This window comes from Cyprinus carpio, chromosome A7 (genome assembly GCF_018340385.1).
Source record: "Cyprinus carpio isolate SPL01 chromosome A7, ASM1834038v1, whole genome shotgun sequence".
In the NCBI taxonomy this organism is placed as follows: Eukaryota; Metazoa; Chordata; class Actinopteri; order Cypriniformes; family Cyprinidae; genus Cyprinus; species Cyprinus carpio.
Genome location: NC_056578.1, coordinates 43136948 through 43157786, shown reverse-complemented (window position 1 = coordinate 43157786; position 20839 = coordinate 43136948). Strand labels below are relative to the sequence as shown.

Sequence of the window (20839 nt, the reverse complement as noted above, 5' to 3'; positions counted from 1 at the left end):
GATTATTATTATTGTTATTTAAATATAACCCCCCATCAACGATTATTATTAATAATAATTCCTGTCTCACAAAAGAATGCTAAAAATGCATTAGTAGTATTTATTTATTTATTTATTTATTTAAAAAAAAAAAAAAACTTCTGAATCTGATATACAAAGTTTTTTTCTGTTAAAGGCTTAAACCAAAAAGTATTATTATTATTATTATTATTATTATTATTATTATTATTATTCGTAATCCTTGATGCAGTGAAATGCTCCAAATGCATTAGGAGTTCAACCTGTACTATTTATTTAAATTTTCAAAGGACAAAATGTTCTGAATCTGATAATGAAAAGGTGTTCTATCTGCAAATAAGCCTAAATAATAATAATAATAATAATAATAATAATAATAACAGTAGCTGGTTATGTATTATTAATAATAAATAACAGTAGCTGGTTATGTATTATTATTATTATTATTATTTGTTTATTCTTAGATCTCAGGTCAAAAGAGGGCAAACATTTAAATATGATTGTGTGTGTGTGTGTGGGGGGGGGTATATTTAAATAATAATAATAATAATAATAATTTGTTGTTGTTGTTATTAATGTTTTTAATTCTTGTCATAGGAAAAATTTACTGAATCTCATACACAAAGCTTTTCTGTTATCGACTTTCACAAATAACAGTACATTTGTTTATTCATGGATCTCAGGTGAACTGAGGGTAAATATCAGATGTATGTTGATATCTATAAGAATATATACAGTATATTCGTATATTCTATTTAAAGTATAGAGAGAGAGAGAGAGAGAGAGAGAGAGAGAGAGAGAGAGAGATAAATTATCATTATTATTATTATTATTATTATTATTGACTTTGCTATTATTTCTTGTTTTACAGAAAAATGCCAATAATGCTACAAATGCATTGGTGGTAAATGCATTTATTTATGTATGTATTTGTTTATTTATTTGTTTATTTTTTCGTCTTCTCTTTTTTACAGTCAGTAGAACTGGAATAGTGGATGGTGACCCGCGCGCGCGCACCTGCGCGGCTCCCCCGTGGAGCGCGCGACACAATCACAACTATCTCGCAACGGGCAACAAAGTTAAGAAGAAACATTCACGATCTTCAAAAGATGTTCGATGCAAATCTGAGCCCCGCGAGAAACTCGCACGCGATTTGTAAGCGCGCGGCGTGTCAAAAGTCCATCCCGCGAATCTACAGATCGTTTTAAAATGGTGCCTCTGCGAGATTATAATTACATTTGTAACCTACAGCCTCCGCCTCTCTCTCTCTCATTCACTCACTCACGACCGCACAATAAATGGATCTTTGAGAAAAGAGAGAGAGAGAGAGAGAGACGTGTGAGGAAAGAGAGGAGGAGGAGGAGAAGATAGAGAGGGCAGAAGGGAGGGGGGCATCGGCGTATGCTTGTATACAACTACCCCCGATTTCCATTTTTTTCCCTAACTCGTAATGTATTTAATTCAAGTGAAACGTAATCATGACGTGTGTTGTCATTAATCTCCTCGCCGCCTCTCCCGTAAGTACATTCAGCCTTACTTTCAGCACAAAATATCCGATTCATTTAAAATAACTGACCTATTCTGCGCTTTTTGAGCGATTTTACTGATGCACATCGCTCGCGACTGTAACGGTGTGCGCGTGTACAGTTTTAGACGTAAAAAGAGCGACTGTTGTCGTCTTCATAAACAACAAATATCCGACGACGACTTTTTTTGGGGGGGGGTCTGATCCGGGTAATGCAATTCCATGGATACAGTACAGGCGTCGCGTTTCCACTCGCGTTTTCTTTCACGTAGGCTACATGCACCGGGACATTGACTGGCGTCTCGTGTGTCTCTGTTAGGGCGCATCATACGTGTTCTCACACATACACACTTCCTCACATTTGTCTCGTGCCGTGTATGTTGCCGGTGTGTGTGTGTGCGTGAGCGCGCGCGCGTGCGTGTGTGTCCTGAAAGAGATGCGAGACCCGGGCATGAAAATGCAACTTTCGTTTTTTAAGGCCCTTGAATATTTCCACAGCCTCTAGTGTGGGGAAAACGTGTCCCGAACTGAAGGGAACAAGCTGATTGTAGACGGTTTAACTTTTTTTGTTTTGTTTTTTTGAGTGCAAGAAGCAACTGTTCATTTCTCCACTGCTGCAACATCGCAAAGTTTTATACTTTATGTGTTGCTTAAGTTAGTTCTGTTCCAGTTGTTCCGCGTCAAAACACGCAAGTTTGAACTTATTCGTGTAGATCGGACAGTTTTTAGCAGCTGAAAAGCAGCTTATTAATAACTTCCAAAAGAATGCGAAAGCTTTCCGTGCGTGTTAATATAATAACTCGTAGGATTGCACGCGCTCTGCCTGTCCTAGCGTCACCTCACAAATGCGCGCTCGTAAACGCCGTTTAAATTGTAGCGCAAAACCTGCAGCTTCCAGTTTTACCAACGGCCCTAAAAACGTAAAGTTTCACACGTCGCTCGACAGTGTTTTGTCACGATAGCGGCGAGATTGGCAGCGGATTTCAAGACGAAACCCCACGATGGCACTTTTCGGCTGCACCCTGATCGCGTGTCCTTTTCCCCTCCCTTTATCTTTTGTTGAAAGAAAATCAGGAAGAAAATGGAGCGCGCAACATCCCGTCCCAAAAGCTGCATTTCTGCCTCCGTTTGGGAAAACGATGCCGCTTGCTTTTGTAAATCGCGATTTTATGCTCGTGCGCGAATGTTTGCGTTCGCGAGAGGACGCGTCTTGTGCGCATTTGTTTGTGAGCATTTATTTATTTCATTAATGTGCCTTTTTAATTGAGATGGCCGCGAGAGAGAAGGCGACTGAAAATGGTTGCGCGTTACTGACGCACATCACGCGAGGACATTCCTCTCTACAGACGGGTCATCTGATGTCCTGCAAACACATCCCGCCGAGAAACTTTATGCATATATATATAAATGAAAATCAAATATGGTGTCATTCCTTTCCATTATTTAACGCTGGCACAGATTTGGGGCATTTGCATAAAGGCTATGAAATCTCTGCCCCCGTACGTGCTCGCATGAGGGGTGACGATATGAGACCTGCCTCCCTGAACTGACGCGACATTTTGACGGATAAAGAGGGCAGAGCAGCGCAGAGATGTGGCCGAACAGGGCGGTGGAAGCGCAGGGCCCTGTAAACAACTCTTATACCAGATCTCCTCCTCCTCATCTCGATGACCTGCACATCTGGATGAGCTGTTGCAGTAGCTTCAAAATTTGACCCAATCATCCACAGATTTTCGGCTTGTTTTGGGGTCTCAATGCACAAATATGAATGACATAATTAGCAACATATATCCCGTACTTTGAATTTAGGGAATTGGGATTTACTCATGTTCATGAACGATCAAAATCGCATACTTGCGAATAAGGAGAATCATTTTTATATAATTGTTTTATGAAAGAAACAACAGGCCTTTATGTTATTATGCATCATAAGAATATGCCAACTGCTTGCAATTTTACCAGATTTCACCACTGCTTTTGAATGGTGTAACAGAATTATGTTTATTTAGTCTCATTGGATAATATTTGTGATGTCAGTAAATCTCATAAAGCATACTTTTATGTGACTTGACAAAACATTTTTTACAAAAGCATTGCCAAATTCAAATTCAGCAGACGTGTGTCTAAGTTCCTCTCTGTGCTCCGATGCCTGAAGCTAAACTTTCCAGCACAGCACACAGTCATTGTGCACTTGTTGCACACAGTGAACACCTTACAGCTTGCTTCATTGGTGGAGGTCAGAGGTGGGCTGTTCGTTGTAAAACGTCGTTGTATCGTTGTATGAGTTTCTTTCTTTTGTGGGACAAAATAAGATATACTGAAGAATGCTGATAGCCAAACAGCTGATGGCCTCTATTGACTTTCATAGTATTTTATTTAATTATTATTATTATTATTTTCCTTGTTAAGGGAATCATTCAGAGCATCTGTTTGGTTTCTAACACAAAATATCTTCTTTTAAAAACAAAAAAAAAAAACACATTATAAAAAAAACAAGTTAAAGTAAATTAAAACAAGACAACATAAGTTTGTTAATAAGAATCTTACAAGAGCTCTTAGTGCTGTAAACTTGAAAGTGAACTGGAAAACTGCAGATTTTTGGTGTAGTCTTCAGATTTGACAGTTGAGAAGAATTTGTTTTATTTGTTGTTTTTTCTAAAGCACCTTAGTGTAGAACCATTTCAATGCCGATATCCTTGTTTCATGCTCTGTTAAGGAGCTAATGGGTTTTGAACTTGCTTGTCCTCTCTTCAGCATCTTTGAACTGAACCTTCAAACTGACCACAAGTCTCTCAGAGTAATATAAAGAGGAGATCAGGTGAAGAATGCGGATGACTTGGAATTTCAACCTAAAAAGAGGACGTTGAAGGGAAGGAGGATTTCGCACACGCTTGAGTCGCTGTGTGTGGGAGCCGGGGTGCTGTGAGAGATAAAGTTCAGGCCAAGGTTAGAAACAGGAAATGAATTTCGTCTGTGGGGATTTGTTGTATGACTGCAACAATCCAGAATCATACACACACTGACCTTAGAAATCCCACTCAGAGATACAGAAAGTTAAAGTGCAGTTCAAGCCTCACACGCATCACATACTGAGCAATCGGTTTTCTCTCTTAATCTCTCAGAATTTAAAGATATCGCTCTCTTTCTCTCACCCTCCCCACATATCAAAGAAAAGGCTGCGATAAAGCCACTCGTGTTATATTTTCAAGGCCACAAGTCTAAAGTCTTTCAGTACGTATCAATGATCTCTTCTTAGCCTTTAGATATGTTACATGGCTTCACTGTTGGAGGCGCAGTGTGTCCTCACACCGAAGCCAGGAGACGTTATTTCAGGTGCTCAAGGCTACAGAATACGAACCGCTGAGAGAAAAATATCTGTTTTATCAAAGATGACTCAAGTGCTTGTTCAGTCATATGAGTGGTTTTTCAGAGTGAGTTGTGTGTACTGTAAACGCGTTTGTGTAAAAAGCGACCATGTTTAAAGTACAGTTACTTCAGTGGTACACGTTCAATAAACCAATTAGTCATACTTAGGTAATGAAATAATTAGTTGACCTCAACTAAAATCCAACAGATGATGCAAACAGGTTGTTGTTGTGTGTTTTTTTTTTTTACATAATTCATCTCCATGGGATGCATTATTACTTAAATGTTGACTTTTGACTTTTTTGACATTTCTAATTAGCAAAGGTCCAAAAATAAAGCGAAACATGCATCAAATAATTTTAATAGCAGCTACTTTACATGCACTTCTTTCAAACGACAGCAGTCTATTTCTCTTTTCTCATTTTTTGCTTATATGATATTCATTCCATTACATACAGTGCTGTTATTTAAATAGCCGATACATGTGCCCCATGAAGGCACAAACTGTGCGAGCGTGTATTTGTGTGTGCTTGTACAGGGAGTGTAGCATGTGGCCATTCAGACAAAGGTGTTTAGCATGCATGAATCATCTAGTGACTAGGTGCCATATTGAGTGTGTGTATGTGTGTGTGTGTGTGTGCATTATTTGTGCATGCTGCTTTATCGCTCTCCTGCCTTCATCTCTCCCCTCCCCCCTCTGTCTAGCACCTTATCACTCTCTCCATCTATCCAAATTTGGAGAAGCGTTATTGGCGTGACAGGGTTGGTCAGACACGAACGTGTCTGTCAAGGCGGAACAGTGCATTGCCATGACGATATTCATATGATAATAATGCCAGCAGACCAAACAGACCGCAAGATCCTCCATTGCAGAGCAGAACACTCTGTCCCCTTTCTCGACAGATTTACTCATCAAATATGTTCATTCAGAACGTATTTGTGTTCTTCATTTATGTTTTTTCTTCACTAACACCCCCATCCTTCTCTATGAGTCTGTCTGTCTCTCTCCTCTCTTTCTTTTCTCTTCGCCATGTTGGCAGGCCCCAATCTACCAGCTGATATCAGCATTCCCTGGCACCGTGCCAACTGGCACCACTGCAGAGAGACAGACAGAGAGAGAGAATGATAGAATGAAGAATGAAAGAAAATCAGTCAGGAACAGAGGGAGAAGGGAATGAGGATGAAAAGAGAAGAAGTACAGGGGGTGGAATCACAATCTATGGAAGTGAATAGGCAGAAGGAAGGAAAAGAAGGAAAATAATGGTGGGATTAAGAGAAAGAAAGCAAGCAAGAAAGAAAGAAAGACAAATGGGGCGGGGGCAGTATGATTGATATAGTGTGATATTGTTGTGAGTCATGGCTGAGCTAAAATGACAACTGGCTCTGTTCGCCACCATTTCATCCAAGTCTTATGTCACAGATACACATACTTTCACACACACACACACACACACACACACACACACACACACACACACACACACACACACACACTAATACACAAACAAACACTTGATTGTTTACATGAACCCAAAATGACACACACATACAGTTCAGTCTGTTTACAGAGGTAAATACTGAAAAAAAAACACCCACACAAACATAAGCATAGTGACACATATCCAGGCATACAGACGCCCTCACAGATGTTTAGCAGATTGTCTTTCTGTAATCATCAATGAAATTCATTTTCTCTTATTTATGAAATAAGCAGGTGTTTTCTCTCTCTCTCTCTCTCTCTCTCTCTCTCTCTCTCTCTCTCTCTTTAAATTGTGTCTGGGCCTGTCTCCTGCAGACTTATGCAATGTATGCATGTGTGGCTTTATGTAATTGTTCACTTCTATCAATGCACTGTGTGTTAGTGTGTGTGAGTTGCTTAGATAATGAGGGATTGGTGGGGGGTGAGAGCAGTTGTATCTGTGTGTATGGATTTTAAGGTGTGCATGTATGTATTTTTGTTCTGATTTAAGCAGCTACTGTAAGTGTATGTGCAGGAAGGGTGTGTAGGGAAGTCCAAACATCTCGCGCCCATCCTGTTTGGGACAGTCTATGTCCTGCTCTGCCCTTAGACCCATACACAGAAACAAATGTGTGTGCACTCATTTTTTATTCTGTGTTTTACTTGACAGGGGACTGTTGGAGGTGGTCAGGCAGATTGCCACAATCAAAACGCACTCTCTTTAATTCAAGGAAGTGAAGCATGGCATAGACACATCAACAGTGAGTGATCTATCTATCCATCTATATGTCTATCTATCTATCTATCTATCTATCTAGATCTAATCACAATTGTCTATCTTTTCTCACTCAGAGTATGGATTCCCCACCAGAGAGTATGCTGGCTCTTTCCTGTGAGCCTCCATTGTCTCCTCCCTCCATGCCGTCCCTGGACCACAGTCCCCAATTCCTACCCCAGAGTCCTCAATCTACCCCTTCTAGCCCTCAAACTGAACTCTATGCCCCGGTCTCACCCTGCCCCCTTCCAGAGGCCAGCCTCCAAGATGAGGAGGAGGATGAGGAGTTGTCAACCCCCCCTTCACCCACCCCAGCTGTGGCGCTGTTTCCTGGTGAACTGGAGCTTGGCAGTCCCTCATCGGAGAGCAGCCCCCCAGCCACACCATTAGCACCTTTTCCTGGTTTTGGAGCTCTAGAACAGGCCATCTCCTCTGGGCAAAGTACCACCTGCGATGATGAGTTGGATCTTCAGCTTTTCAACAATGAGGGCATGGCTGTCCCCGGAGGGACAAGCTCTGGGCCTGGCCTAAGGTTCCCTTGCCATGTGTGTGGAAAGAGGTTCCGCTTCCAGAGTATTTTGTCTCTGCATGCTCGAGCACACAGTTTAGACAGGGAGCGTCGAGCTTCAGCTCCCTACCGGACCACACATGCCAAACTGCAGCAGAACCATGTAGGCGACAATGTAATCCAGAATCTCAACAACAGAGAGCTTGGGGTGAAACAGAGTCCATTATCTGCGTCATTACAAAAGAGTATAGATGAAGACATGGTTCCAGAGGAACCTCTTCAAACTGCAAGCAGCCCTCAGTTCCTATTTGAAGAAACCACAGCCCTGACTCCACCTCTAACAGAGGAAGCACCAATCTCATCCTCCTTCTCTCCACTTGGCCATGCCCACTTGGAAGACAACACCCCCTCCACAGCTGCTTCTTCCTTCCGGTGTCACGCTTGTAAGGGTAAGTTTCGTACAGCTTCAGAGTTGGCTCGTCATGTGCGGATCCTCCACAACCCCTACAAATGTACAATGTGTCCCTTCTCAGCCAGTCAGGAGGAAAGACTGGCTGCCCATCTGCAGGAGAGCCACCCACCTGAGAATCCTGCCACTGAAACGGTTTTTCCTTCTCACCCTATAACAGCACCAACAGAGACTCCTCCTTCACAAATGCCAGTTGTTCCAGCTTTCCGATGCGAGACATGCGGGCAGCGTTTTACTCAGTCCTGGTTTTTGAAGGGGCACATGCGGAAGCACAAGGACTCATTGGATCACAAGTGCCAGGTGTGTGGCCGTGGCTTCAAGGAACCCTGGTTCCTAAAGAATCATATGAAGGTGCATCTCAACAAGCTGGGCCTCAAAGCTGGATTGGGAAATCTGGGGCCAGCTGGAAATGAGCAATCCAAAGGTCCTGCAAGCACACAAGTGTTGGGGGCCCTGTATTCTAACTTGCTCCTGGCTCGCAGTATGACCGGTGGCGGTGGTTCAGGAAGTCGCACGGAGAGGTCAGATGCCAGTGCAGGCTCAAGCAAATCGTCTATATTGGGTTATCTGGGCTTACCCAAAGACAACAGCAATGGAAGTTGCATTGAGCGCCTTCAGGCAGTGGCACAGGTTGCAGAAATGGGTAATGGTGGAGGACGGGGAGGTGATGCAGCAGACGGAGCGGACCAGGCAGCCATGTGGCAGCTGGTTGCTCGCAGTCTGGTAGCAGCACAGCACAACCAACAGCAACAGCAGCAGCGATCTCCTTCGCACCATCAGCTTCCTTCTTCACGAGGCACAGTCGCTGGGGAAGCCAAGCAGTTGAGGGCCTACCTAGGTGGAATGGGTTCTAGAGAGGAGCTAGAGGGATCTAGTTCACCTTGGGAGTGTCCAGATTGTGGAAAGCTGTTCAGAAGCCTTCAGCAGGTGGTTGCTCATGCCCGTGTCCATGTCCAGAAACCACAGAAAGGTCAAAGTGCCCGAGGGGGCATGTCCAGAGATGAGGACATTATAAACAGAGCAAGTGGAGCTCAGGCAACAGGTGGAGTAGGAGGTTTACAAAGAACTAGTGACAATGAAGGAAGGCAGGAGGGAAAGCAGCTACCATCAGGAGTCGGGACAGCTGGGAGCTTCCATTCTGTCATATCACATCTTTCTGGTAAGTATCAACCAGCATAATCAAAAACAGCTAACTTTATCAGTACAATATTATTATTTGTTACAATCCTTCATATGGTATTACATTGCAGAACACATATTTATTTATTATAATTTTCTATTTTTTATTATAATTTTTTATATTTCACTGATATAAGTTTTGGAACATTTCCTCCCTGTTTTTCAGGAAGGCACGATTGTTCTTAGAGACAGTGTAGACTCAGATTATATTTCAAATCAATTGCTTTTATTCATTAAATGCTATCTCATCTAGGTCAGAATGGTCTACGGGGGTCATCCTCTTCCACTTCATCTTCAAGAGAGCGTGTTCGGGGAACAGGGATAAAGGATTGCCCCTACTGTGGTAAAGCCTTCCGGTCTTCCCATCACCTTAAAGTGCACCTCCGTGTACACACAGGTAAGGCCAACATGAACAGTGGCATGTGCTCACCAGAGTGTACATAAGCAGGTCCGACGAGCCATTTGGACAGAATTATATTTCACTAAACCTATAAAACAGAAATTAAGATTTATAATATTACATTCCATAATCTACAGTAACATTATTTTATTTTGATCCTACTGTATAACAATGATAGTCAAAAGGTACATGATCATACATAATCCTAATTATAGTTTGATATGTTGTGTGCATTACACTTGTAGCAAAATACTGTATTGACACCAAGCTCAGATCTGAAAATACTGTTTTTATTTAAAAAAAAAAAAAATATTTATTTATTTTTTATTTAATGTTCAAATCTTTATCACTTGTGTTATTTTATTCTACTTGGATGTCTTACATTATGTTTCCACAGAAATGATGATGATGATTGTGCTAGTGGTTATTATTTTTGTTATTAGTTATTTTTATTAATTACATTGTATACCCCTGTATGATCATTTTCCTGATTTAGCCTGATTGAAACCATTTGCTATTAGGTTCATCATCAAAATGTCTTCTACCAAACAAAAAAAAAAAAAAGAAAAAAGGCAGTGTTCTCACGGTTGATGAGAGATGGAATGTCCTAATTTAACAGTAATGCACTAGGGACTACACCTGATGTTGCATATGATGACAAGCACTGCCATCTATCTATTACTGTGTGTAACTGCATATAGTCGTTCCACACAAGCAATTACTTACTTAACCACAGCAGCCTCCCTAATGAAGCATTGCTATTCTTAGCCAAATTTATGTTATTAAAATCACATCTTAGTTTTCAATCTACTTAACAGAGTGCTTTATTACTTGTTTTAGGTGAGAGACCATACAAATGCCCACACTGTGATTATGCTGGCACCCAGTCTGGCTCTCTCAAGTACCACCTTCAGCGTCATCATCGTGAGCAAAGGAACGCTATGGCAACCACCACAAATTCCCCATCACCGAGCCTCCCCTCTCTGACTGGGTGTCCTCATGAAGGGGTGAAAAAGCGGCGTCACCCCTCTATGTCCCAGTCTTCTTTTAGGAGGGATCCTGGAGAGGCTCCTTCTTCAAGGCACAGTCAGTCATGGGCTGCAAGCCCGCCAGAGAAGAAGGAGGGCATTACGGCATCTGGACGTCAAAGAGAGGGAGACATGGAGAGTCAGTATCTCAGTCTTTCAGGAATGATGGGTACACTCTTTGCCGGCAGTCTAGAACCAAGTTGGATTGGGGAGGTACCACCTCCGAAAATGCCCAAAGTGTCTCGACGGAAACCCCTTACTACAAGTCGCATGATGTCAGCAAATGGCTACCAGGGCGGGATGAAGTCCAGTGGGTCCCAGGAAGGAGGCTTTGAACCTCTGGACCTTTCCCGCCGCCCTTTACAAGATGAAGAGGGAGTGAGTAGTTCTGTAGGTGGACCGTCAGGTGGCTCTAAAGGAGGGAATGACATCCTCAATCAATGTGTCTTCTGTCCCTTCCGGACCTCTTCTGTTGAGCTTATGGCCATGCACCTTCAGGTTAATCACACCAGCAAGTCTCGTCGCAAGAGGGGAGCCACTCTCACTTCCACCGGTCATTCTCCAAGACTAACTTTGGCCGGGCCAGACCACGATCCGCTGGCTCTGTGGAAGTTCCTCGGTGCAGCGGACGGAGTAGCCTCCCCTGAGGATTGGGTCTCGTTCAAGACAAGAGCTGAGAATGGAGTCAGCCCAGAGAACAGGGACACAGAGGACAGTTTGGAGCTGAACCCTGGACCTGTGGGAAGCGTCGGTGCCACAGAGAAGGGGCTCAATATGAGCGAGGACCTGGATGAGGAAGATGAGGAAGTCGATGAGGAGGAGGATGACCTGGAAGCAAATGGCAGCTTTGGAAGTGTACCCCAGAATCAGAGCAGAAGGGCTCAGTCTGTTTCATCAGACCTCATGGGTGAGGATCTGCTCAAGGAGGAGGAAGGCGTTTTGGGGAAATAACATCTAACAAGAGCCCTGGACGAGTTCGGACATAGCAGCAGGAGAGAAACATTTGGGAAATACAGTTGTCCAGGGTCCCTCTTATCATTCAGACCAAGGGCAGACCAGTCGCTATGCTAACATACTGTACAGTATCAGTAAACAGATAACCTGCAAAAGTATTTAAATCAAACATTCCCCTTAATATATCTTCCGAGCCCTCCTTGGTTAGTGATTGATTACCTCTACACACACACAGAGACACACAGAGATATCCAGTATTGTATGCTAGTCCAAGGTTGCCTGTCTCGGGGCCTTCTTGAACACTGTTCTCTTGTTCCTGTCTTCTTGTCAGTGAACGCAATTCATGCCAAGTTGTATATCATTTTCAGTTTCCTTGCTCCTCCTGTGAATCTCGCTTTCATCTCAACGAGGACCTGGAATGTCAATCTGGGCAGCCGGTAAAGCAAAAAAAAAAAAAAAAAAAAAGAGACACTGTTCTTAATCGCTACGATATACAGTATTAATGCTGAGAGAGACGGACATCCTACTTCCACATGAACTTGATCTGACTGCACATCTTCAGCAAACCAAAGGAGCCAGACTCTGAACAGAATGCTGTGATAACTGAACGGTACTTGTGAATCACCTCTAACAGAACAGGACAGAGTAAAGATTATATTACCAGATATCCACACACTGCCAGTCTGCTCCGACGGGTCTTCTTCAGATATTATATCAAACAGAGATTCTGCCTCTTCTATATGCTATTTCTCTCAGTGCCTGTTGATGTAAAAGGTTTTTAGCAGATTCAGTAACACAGGAATATAGTTACAGTGAATATATACAGTATATATGTGTAGTTGTGCTAGAGCGTAGAGTTCTGTGACAATATGGTGGCAGTTTGTGTGATTATGTCAGCTGTGAATGAAACAATGAATGAGCCCAGAGCACCACATGTGGGAACAGCTGGCTGTTTGACAACGGCCCCATGGAAGTGTTTACATTACATACACCAACAGGATTTCCGTGTGGAATCCAGATCACCGTTACTATGGAAATAGTTCAAATTTCAGGGTTTGAAACAAATCACAATCTAGAAAATGGAGGCTCTGCAATATATCCTAAATATTCCTGTTATCTCAGATTCTCAAACCATCCGGGAGAGGGTGGAAAGTGGGTCTCTACTGAAACATTCAGTAAGCTGTTTTTTTTTTTTTTTTTTTTTTTTTTTTTAAATATCAAAAACTGGAGAGAGAGGAAAAAAAACACACTAACAAATTCAGACATCCCAGTAGAACATATGTAGCTTTTGTAAAGATAAGAGATCAAATAAGAGGACAAAACATTTTGTTTTCCTTTTCAGAAGTGTTAATGGAAACAGATATGGGAATAAGTATTATAATAATTATGAAAGAAGACTGCTTCAGAATGTCTTTAGAGCACTGTGCAAAGTTTCTTTTCTCCCAAACTCACTTTTGTTTGTGAGACCCAATGCAGACCAAACTTTTATCCTTTTTTCCCCCGAAACATTTTTTTCATAATGCTGCAGATTCAATTTACTTTCCCTTAAACGGTGCATTTTTATATGTTTCAATCAACAAATCAATCATTTAGACACACAATCAATGTTAAAGCTTGCCTGATGATCTTGAAACTTCAGCGCTTGCTTATATATTTATAAGCTGATGCAGAAATCGTGTCCAAGACATGTCCCAGTATCAGCATTGTCAGTCTGACTGATCTGCTTGCCAAATTTGATTTGATGTAATCGTGTCACATTTTTGATGTGAAATTAGCACATCTTACAAATGATGATCTACTTTCCTCGTCCAACTCTGTGAAATCATTTCCATCGGGTCATCTCATTTTTATCGTTAGACACCGAGTAGGAGGTACCTTTGTCTTGTAATTGACAGAGGCTGGCCTTAATATGTCCACTATCGTGTCCTTGTGTCATGTGTAGATTGTCTTAAGCGTTCAGTTAACCCCTGATGTGGTGTTCCTTTGAGATAACAGTCAAGCCACTGTGCCTTCTGTCCTGAGCACTTCCTCAAGTATTTTGTAAGCTCACCAAAAGCACTTAGCCCCTACTGTTTCACTTTGTATTCTTTGGTAAACTGCTCTGTATGTCTCTGTATCTGATCCTTGGTCTTGTAGGGGTCATTTCCATTTCATAATAATGAGTCTCATTCAATCATTCATGTGTGCTGTTGCATCTCCTGTTATCCCCCTTCCCTTTAGCATATGCACCACTGAAGGTTATATACTATCTAGCGCCGAGGCCTTTTTAGAAATTATTTTAATTTCTACAATTTGATGCCGATGAGATGAAATCCAGCTCTCTTCTGCTCACAATTATTATCATTGTTCTTTTTTGTTTCATGGAAGAAAAAAAAAGCAAACAGACAAAAAAAAAAAAAAAAAACATGAACAAAACGTGTCTCTTGAATGTTGTACAGATAGAAATAGAGATGTTGTGTTTCTAACAAGAGATCAAACCGGGATACCTGCTCTCCATCGCTCCCTGCGCAGCCAAACATCTACATCAGCAGTGATGTGGCTCTTTTAGGACAGCCGAACTATGTACTGGGATCAGGGCAATAGTATTGTTTTGTGTGTTTGTGTGTGCGTGCATTGATGTCTTAAAAATGTATATTTTGTGATGATATACTGACACTGTGAAATAAGCATAAAGTATTCCCAAACAGTGATGCGCTGCTCAAAAATTCACTACATTTTGTTTGACTTTTTTTTTTTTTTTTTTTTTTTTTATTCCACCAGAAGTGTGTGAATTCATAAATATTAACCAGTGAGGGGGGGGGGGGGGGGTGGAGAGAAGGTCTGGTTTGGTCTTTTCAGTAGCTGACTGCTGTTGGTGGCAGAGGAAGCTGATCTAACATAGTAGTGACTAATATGAAATTGTGGATTGAGAAGAAAAAAAAAAGTAGAAAAGAATCAATAAAATAAAAAATAAAAAAACATGTTTTGCTTGCAGAAACATGTTCCTCACCAAATACTCTGCTATACTGTTTTTTTTTTTTTTTTTTTGTGTGTGTGTGTGTGTGTGTTTGTTTTAAAAAAGCATGTGCTTGGTGATAAATGGTCACCACACTGATATATTCAGGAAGGAGATGAAGGGTGTAATATTTTTTAAAATACTCCAGTTTTTCATGCAGCGTCACATTAAGGTTGACTTTGTGAATAGTGTAACGTTCAAAACATTGGACAGCCGGTATGGTGTGAGTTTTAGGGTGTTATTACTTGTTTGTACCCACGTAAGCCTGTTTGTAAATGCAGGCTTACGTGGGTAGAAAAAATAAAAAGTAGTACAATATTATTTGTGAAACTTTATGTTCACACAATCATGTTAGTTAGATCATATTACATTTTAAAATTCTCATAATCAGACTGCAGATATTTTTCTATTGATACAATGGCAGCCAATTATTCATAAATAATTAATAATCCCTAATTTAACCTTATGGCTTTTGTATTTCAAATATATTAAACTGCACAATTCAACAACATTTTGTATTCATGTAATTCAGAGATTTGTCAGCTCAACCTTTCTGATAGAGAGTGTAAGAGCCATAATTTGAATAGTTAAATTTAATATTAAAGTTAGAAGTGCATGAATAGGTATATTTTTTTTTTGGCACCACAGGAAAGATGGAGCTACACAGTTTTTTGACAGGTGTTTATTTTTAATAAGAACATCCAGTAAACAATTGAAATTAGAATAAAAACCTGAGTCAATTATTTGCCCGAGAGAACAAGAAGAAAAATTATTGCTACTACATAGAGAGTGGAATAGGTTTCCTTTCAATATTACACTCATACTGCGTCATAAGCCATTTAGGCTAAGACGCTATGGGGAAAACTCATTTTCTCAATTACGCAGTGAAACTGCATGGCCATTGGTTCGTGGAGTTGAATAAAACTAACCAATGACGGCTGCACAAGCCTATGGTGAAGTAACAGGCTATATAAGCGGGTGTCTCACCTAGGCAGACTAATTCATTCTCTTTCACCGACGCAGATCTCTTCTCTTCGCTGGATCACGAGACTTGAAGCTGCCTTCACCCGCAAGCAGCTGGATTTCGCCACTGATCAGCCCGCCGCTCTGCGCAGCCAGATCAGCTCGCATCTCCACTGTTCGCTGTTCTCTACAGCACGCCGCTCTCAAGCAGCTCTGATCAGTGCATCACTTCTCAGCAGCCAGAACAGTTCGCTGCTCACTTGCAGCTCTGTTCTCCACGCCACTCTCAAGCAGCCTGGTCAGCACTTCGCTCATGAGCCACTTGCAGCTTTGAGCATGCCCCTTCTTGGTGCTTCCACCGGCTCTTCTAAAATAGCTTATTTCTAGAGCAATTCTGTGACATTGTTGCAAATGTCGCACCACAGCTGTTGACGGGCACCGTGAGTGCGTGCAATGTCTAGGGAAATCCCACGCTCAAGCCACACTCACTGAAATGACCTGTTCTCATTGCGAGAGCATGAGTCTGGGCTCTCTGCAGTCGCGGACAGCTTTCTTTTCAGAGAACGACTCCGCCCCTCGCGCCCTCCCATTTCTTTCCTCCCAGGAGCCTGTGAGGAAAAAACAGCGGGGCAGAGGATCTCAGCGCTCGGATGAGAATGAGCTCTTGTCAGCTCAAATCCCGCGTGCCTCACTCTCTCCACAGAGAGAGGTATCTCCTGTCTGCATCTCCTGCCTGGACCAGCGCCCCTCTGCCATCGCAAGCGACCTGGTCACGTTCGCGGAATCTGATGATGAGCCACTGGACGACAGCATGTCCCTAGCGGCTTCGGATGCTAAGGACTGGACGGGCTCAGCTCATGACCCCGCCCCCTTGCCGTCTCTTGAGCCAAATGATGCCAAGGCTTTGATAGACACCAAGCTCATCTGTGACTTATCTAAAGCCGTCGAGGAGCTCAGTTTAGAGTGGTCTGTGCCTGAAGAACCAACACGCAGCCATTTAGACAAGTGGTTCCTGCCGGGATGCCACCAGGCCCCTCCCCAAAGGGCCATGCCCTTCTTTCCCGAGGTCCATGAGGAACTCACAAAATCGTGGCATGCCCCCTATTCTGCCCGCCTGGCGCTGAGCACACAAAGCTGTGGCCGTACATCTGTGCCCGCCCGCCTCCATTGGACGGAACTGAAAGGCTGCCCATTCCTCAAAGCCCTGCCGTACGACTTCGGCTCTCGCTGGGCAAGTGTACACCTCAGCCAGTTAGAGCATTCCTCCTCCTCTGCCTTGAGTCGCCTGAGCCTCGCTTGAGCCTCTTCTGCATCCTCGATCTCACACGTCTGAACCAGGCTCTAATAAAGTGCTTATACAGAATGATCACTTTGAAACAGATCCTCTCGCAAATACGCCCAGGGGACTGGTTCTTTTCTGTGGATCTGAAGGATGCTTACTTTCACATCCAGATAGCCCCCCATCACAGGCGCTTCTTAAGATTCACCTTCGAAGGGGTGGCATATCAATACATGGTCCTTCCGTTCGGGCTGTTTACGAAGTGGATAGATGCGGCTCTCTCCCCTCTAAGACAGATGAGAATATGCATACTGAACTACCTCGATGACTGGCTCATTCTGGCCCAGTCAGAGGTGGAGCTAGTGTCACACACATCCCTCCTCCTCAACCATCTAGAGTGTTTGGGGCTCAGGGTCAATTTTTCCAAGTGCCTGTTGTCCTCCAGCCAACGTATTACTTTCCTGGGAACAATTATCGTCTCGACCCATATGACGGCCGTAGTCCCACCAGAACAGTCTCTGACCATTCAGCAGCTTGTGGAACCTTTTACACCCGGAAATACTCTGCAGCTCAAGAGGTTTCAGAGGATGCTAGGTCTTATGAGCTCAGCATCACCAGTTCTCCAGCTGGGCCTGCTCCACATGCGCCCACTGCAGTTTTGGCTAAAACCTTGAGTCCTGCCCCACACCTGGGGTCGCGGTCACTGCATTGTCAAGGTGAACCAGGCGTGCATCGCAACCGTGGCCCCTTGGACGAACCCCTGCTGGTACGAGCAGTGCGTGACTGTGGGGACAGTAGGCAGGAGAAAAGTCATCTTCACAGATGCTTCCAAGATGGGCTGGGAGCCCTGTGTGACAGCCATCCAGCCTTCAGCATTTGGACGAGTTCAGAAAGCGAGCTTCATATCAACCGCCTGGAAATGCTGGCAGTATATCGAGCTCTCCATGCTTTCCTACCACTCCTGGCAGGACACTACGTCTTAGTCCGGTCAGACAACATAACGGTGGTGTCCTCCATAAATCGAAAAGCATCCTAGAGTGGGCTCAATTGCAACTTGCTCTCGCTGAGAGCAGTGCATGTGCAGGGCGTTTTGAACAAGGGGGCAGACATGTTGTCCCAGAGCAACTTCCCTTCAGAGGAATGGATGCTCCACCCCCATACAGTTCAGAAAATTTGGGACATCTTCGGGAGGGCAATCTCTAACTAGCATTGCCCAATCTATTTCTCAAAGATCAGCGGAGCCATGTTATAAAAAGAAGAGGGGATGCCAAACAGTGGCCTTGTCCCAACTTTTTTGAGATGTGTTGATGCCATGAAATTTAAAATCAACTTATTTTTCCCTTAAAATTATACATTTTCTCAGTTTAAACATTTGATATGTCATCTATGTTGTATTCTAAATAAATTATTGAAATTTGAAACTTCCACATCATTGCATTCTGTTTCTATTCACAATTTGTACAGTGTCCCAACATTTTTGGAATCGGGTTTGTAGAACTAGCATAATGACGTTTGACGTGCGGAACGAGGTGTTCTTCCAGGCGAATAAAGTGTCATAAATAAGTGTCCTGTCATCATAAAACTCCCCTTTCACTCAGTGTATGTGAAGTGGAACAGGACCACATCCCACCAGTCCTTGTTTAAGACTCTCATCAACAGACGATTAGTTTTGGGTGTGGGAAGGGGCACTTTTACAAGTTTTATTTATTTATTTATTTTAAAGTAACGTTAAGCAGCACAACAGTTCATGTGCTGGTTGTCGTCTAATTAGGACCCGAAGTAGATAAATATCGTGTGCTTTTTAAAACAGTATGCGACAGCAGCGGGAAACTGTATATTCATGCAGTGTGCACATGTCAAAAGAGTAAATCCGATCAGAAGCTTGTGACATATAAACGCGGATATCAACCCGATCACTCTATTTAGCGTTCATTTAAACACTACGTTCGGATTCGTCAATCAGAATGAATTCATTCAGATGGAAGCAAAAAGTTTCCATGTAAACGCACCTAATGATAGATCTGATGCACATAATGAGTCTTTGCATGGACAGTGCCAATTTACAGGGATTACACTCTTAAAGGGATAATTTTGACCTTACTGACCCCTGAAAGGTGCACGTTAATAGTTATATTTGTGCTACTAATAACCTTTTAGGGGTCATTAAGGTACAAAGGCACTGTAACAAATTCAATTTGCATTTATTTTATGTATTTCCTGTTTGAATTCAATCCAAAGTAATTGCAGGAATGCAACCTGATGGGATTTTGTCAAGTCCTGTGTTGAGTGAGAGATAGATTAACTGAAATATTAGTCAGCAATGATGGTGAAGACTCTCTAGTCTGTCACTGGCATCATAGACAGAACAACTACATCTTGCTCTTCCAATGATTGTAGCATTACAGTTCAGAGGGCATACACACCACTGCCAAAAATAATTAAGCCAAAGTGCTCATAGCAGTCTGACAAGGTTTCATGGTTTAACAAGATCTTCTGCATAATTAATTCATTAACATAAGTGTTACGCTCATATGTGCTGTACACAAACACAGATTCCTTACTAGCATCTCGGACTGGCTTGAATAAAGCACCTTAAATTAATTGTAACACAAACTCTTTTACTCAATTCTCTCCCCCAAAGACCATCATGGAAACACTGATAGAAAATGTATTGGTAAATTTACCAATCTCTGACATTTAAAGACTATTTACTAGATTTATGTCAGTCTAGAGAGCTTGTCGTAATCGATTTAAACTCAATACCAACACTTCTCAAACGGAGTGATTTTAAGACAAAATTTCACATTTTTAGCAGTACAGCCTTTCAAGCTCAAAATAACTGCTGTTCTCATCTCATCACAGAAATAAAGTGACTGACAATTCTGCATTCGGATCTTTGTCTCTTTCAGGGTCAGTCCTTGCCTTTCTTTTTGGCATAGGTTCAGGATGTTCTCTCGGGCTGTTGTCTACTGTTCTACTGGCTGAAGCATTGGGACAGAATGTGTTTTGTGCAGTGGTACCTTTTGCACTGCTACACACAGCTGTTTTTATTACAGCATTAACAGTGGCTGTTGGGATGGACGTAGAGATTGCTGAACTTGAATTGGAGAGGTTATTTCCTGGACTGCTGAATAATCCACTGTCAGCATCCTTTAACACACTGAGACATGTTCAACCTCTCACCATCATAGGAGCAGTAATAATGAGCCTTTGGGTTTTTGGTTTACGAGATGAAGAACTGTGTCTGGGTCAGTGGGGGATGATAATTGGCATCACATCTGAACTGAAAACACCAAAAACAGCCATTCTTACAATAATCACTGGAGTAGCTATGATGGCCTTTGGAAGCATAGATGCACAGCAAGAATATGGAAACATTATAACATATATATTAAATATTTTATTGATTATGCCTCTGATGATTCCTTTTGTTATTACATTTCTGGCAAACATAATTGCACAAAGTGTTCCGGTCTCAGATATACAGGTATGTGCTACTGTATTAGCACTGACCACTTTTGTCAGACTAAGAGCTATCGTGTGTTTCTTCACACACATTACATCTCAATATGTAGGGCTAATCAAGTCTATCTTTGTTTCTTTGGGGCAGTTGTCATATTCAGTTTCATTATTGCTTTGCTGTTGATTTTTGTTGGTTTGCCTCCCCATCCATTAGCTGACGTATCTGGTAGAGCACTTTTAGTGAGAGTACAAACTCCAGAGATGGAAGCTAAAGGTGGGCTGATCTTAGCTATGATGTGTACAGGAGCGACTCTGGCTGTAGCGTTGGTTGTACAGATGGTTCATGGTCAAGCCATGCTGCTTAAGGGACTTGCAGTGTCTGTGTTGATAGCTGCATGTTTATTCTTTATTTTTTAAAATGTCCTTGCAAAGTGCATATGAGCTACCTTTGTGTATTAA

General features: G+C 42.4%; 1 protein-coding gene across 2 annotated transcripts; it reads left to right on the top strand.

The window, feature by feature from the left end:
* Positions 1-1341: 1341 nt before the first annotated feature.
* Positions 1342-14062, top strand: LOC109092893 (zinc finger protein 219-like). 2 transcript variants are annotated; one of them, XM_042761220.1, is made up of 6 exons: positions 1342-1535; positions 4298-4489; positions 7039-7129; positions 7221-9279; positions 9553-9696; positions 10540-14062. In XM_042761220.1, the coding sequence occupies exons 4-6, from the start codon at positions 7224-7226 to the stop codon at positions 11676-11678; spliced, it is 3339 nt and encodes a 1112-aa protein (XP_042617154.1). In that variant the 5' UTR covers positions 1342-1535; positions 4298-4489; positions 7039-7129; positions 7221-7223; the 3' UTR covers positions 11679-14062. The 2 variants fall into 2 exon arrangements, with proteins under 2 accessions (XP_042617154.1, XP_042617153.1); XM_042761219.1 differs by lacking the exon at positions 4298-4489.
* The last annotated feature ends 6777 nt before the right edge of the window (positions 14063-20839 follow it).

Excerpts from the sequence above, each read along its gene's own strand:
- LOC109092893 (XM_042761219.1), top strand. The coding sequence starts at position 7,224 with ATGGATTCCCCACCAGAGAGTATGCTGGCTCTTTCCTGTGAGCCTCCA. Across the intron at positions 9,280-9,552 it reads TGTCATATCACATCTTTCTG|GTCAGAATGGTCTACGGGGG; the intron begins GTAAGTATCAAC and ends TATCTCATCTAG. Across the intron at positions 9,697-10,539 it reads GCACCTCCGTGTACACACAG|GTGAGAGACCATACAAATGC; the intron begins GTAAGGCCAACA and ends TACTTGTTTTAG.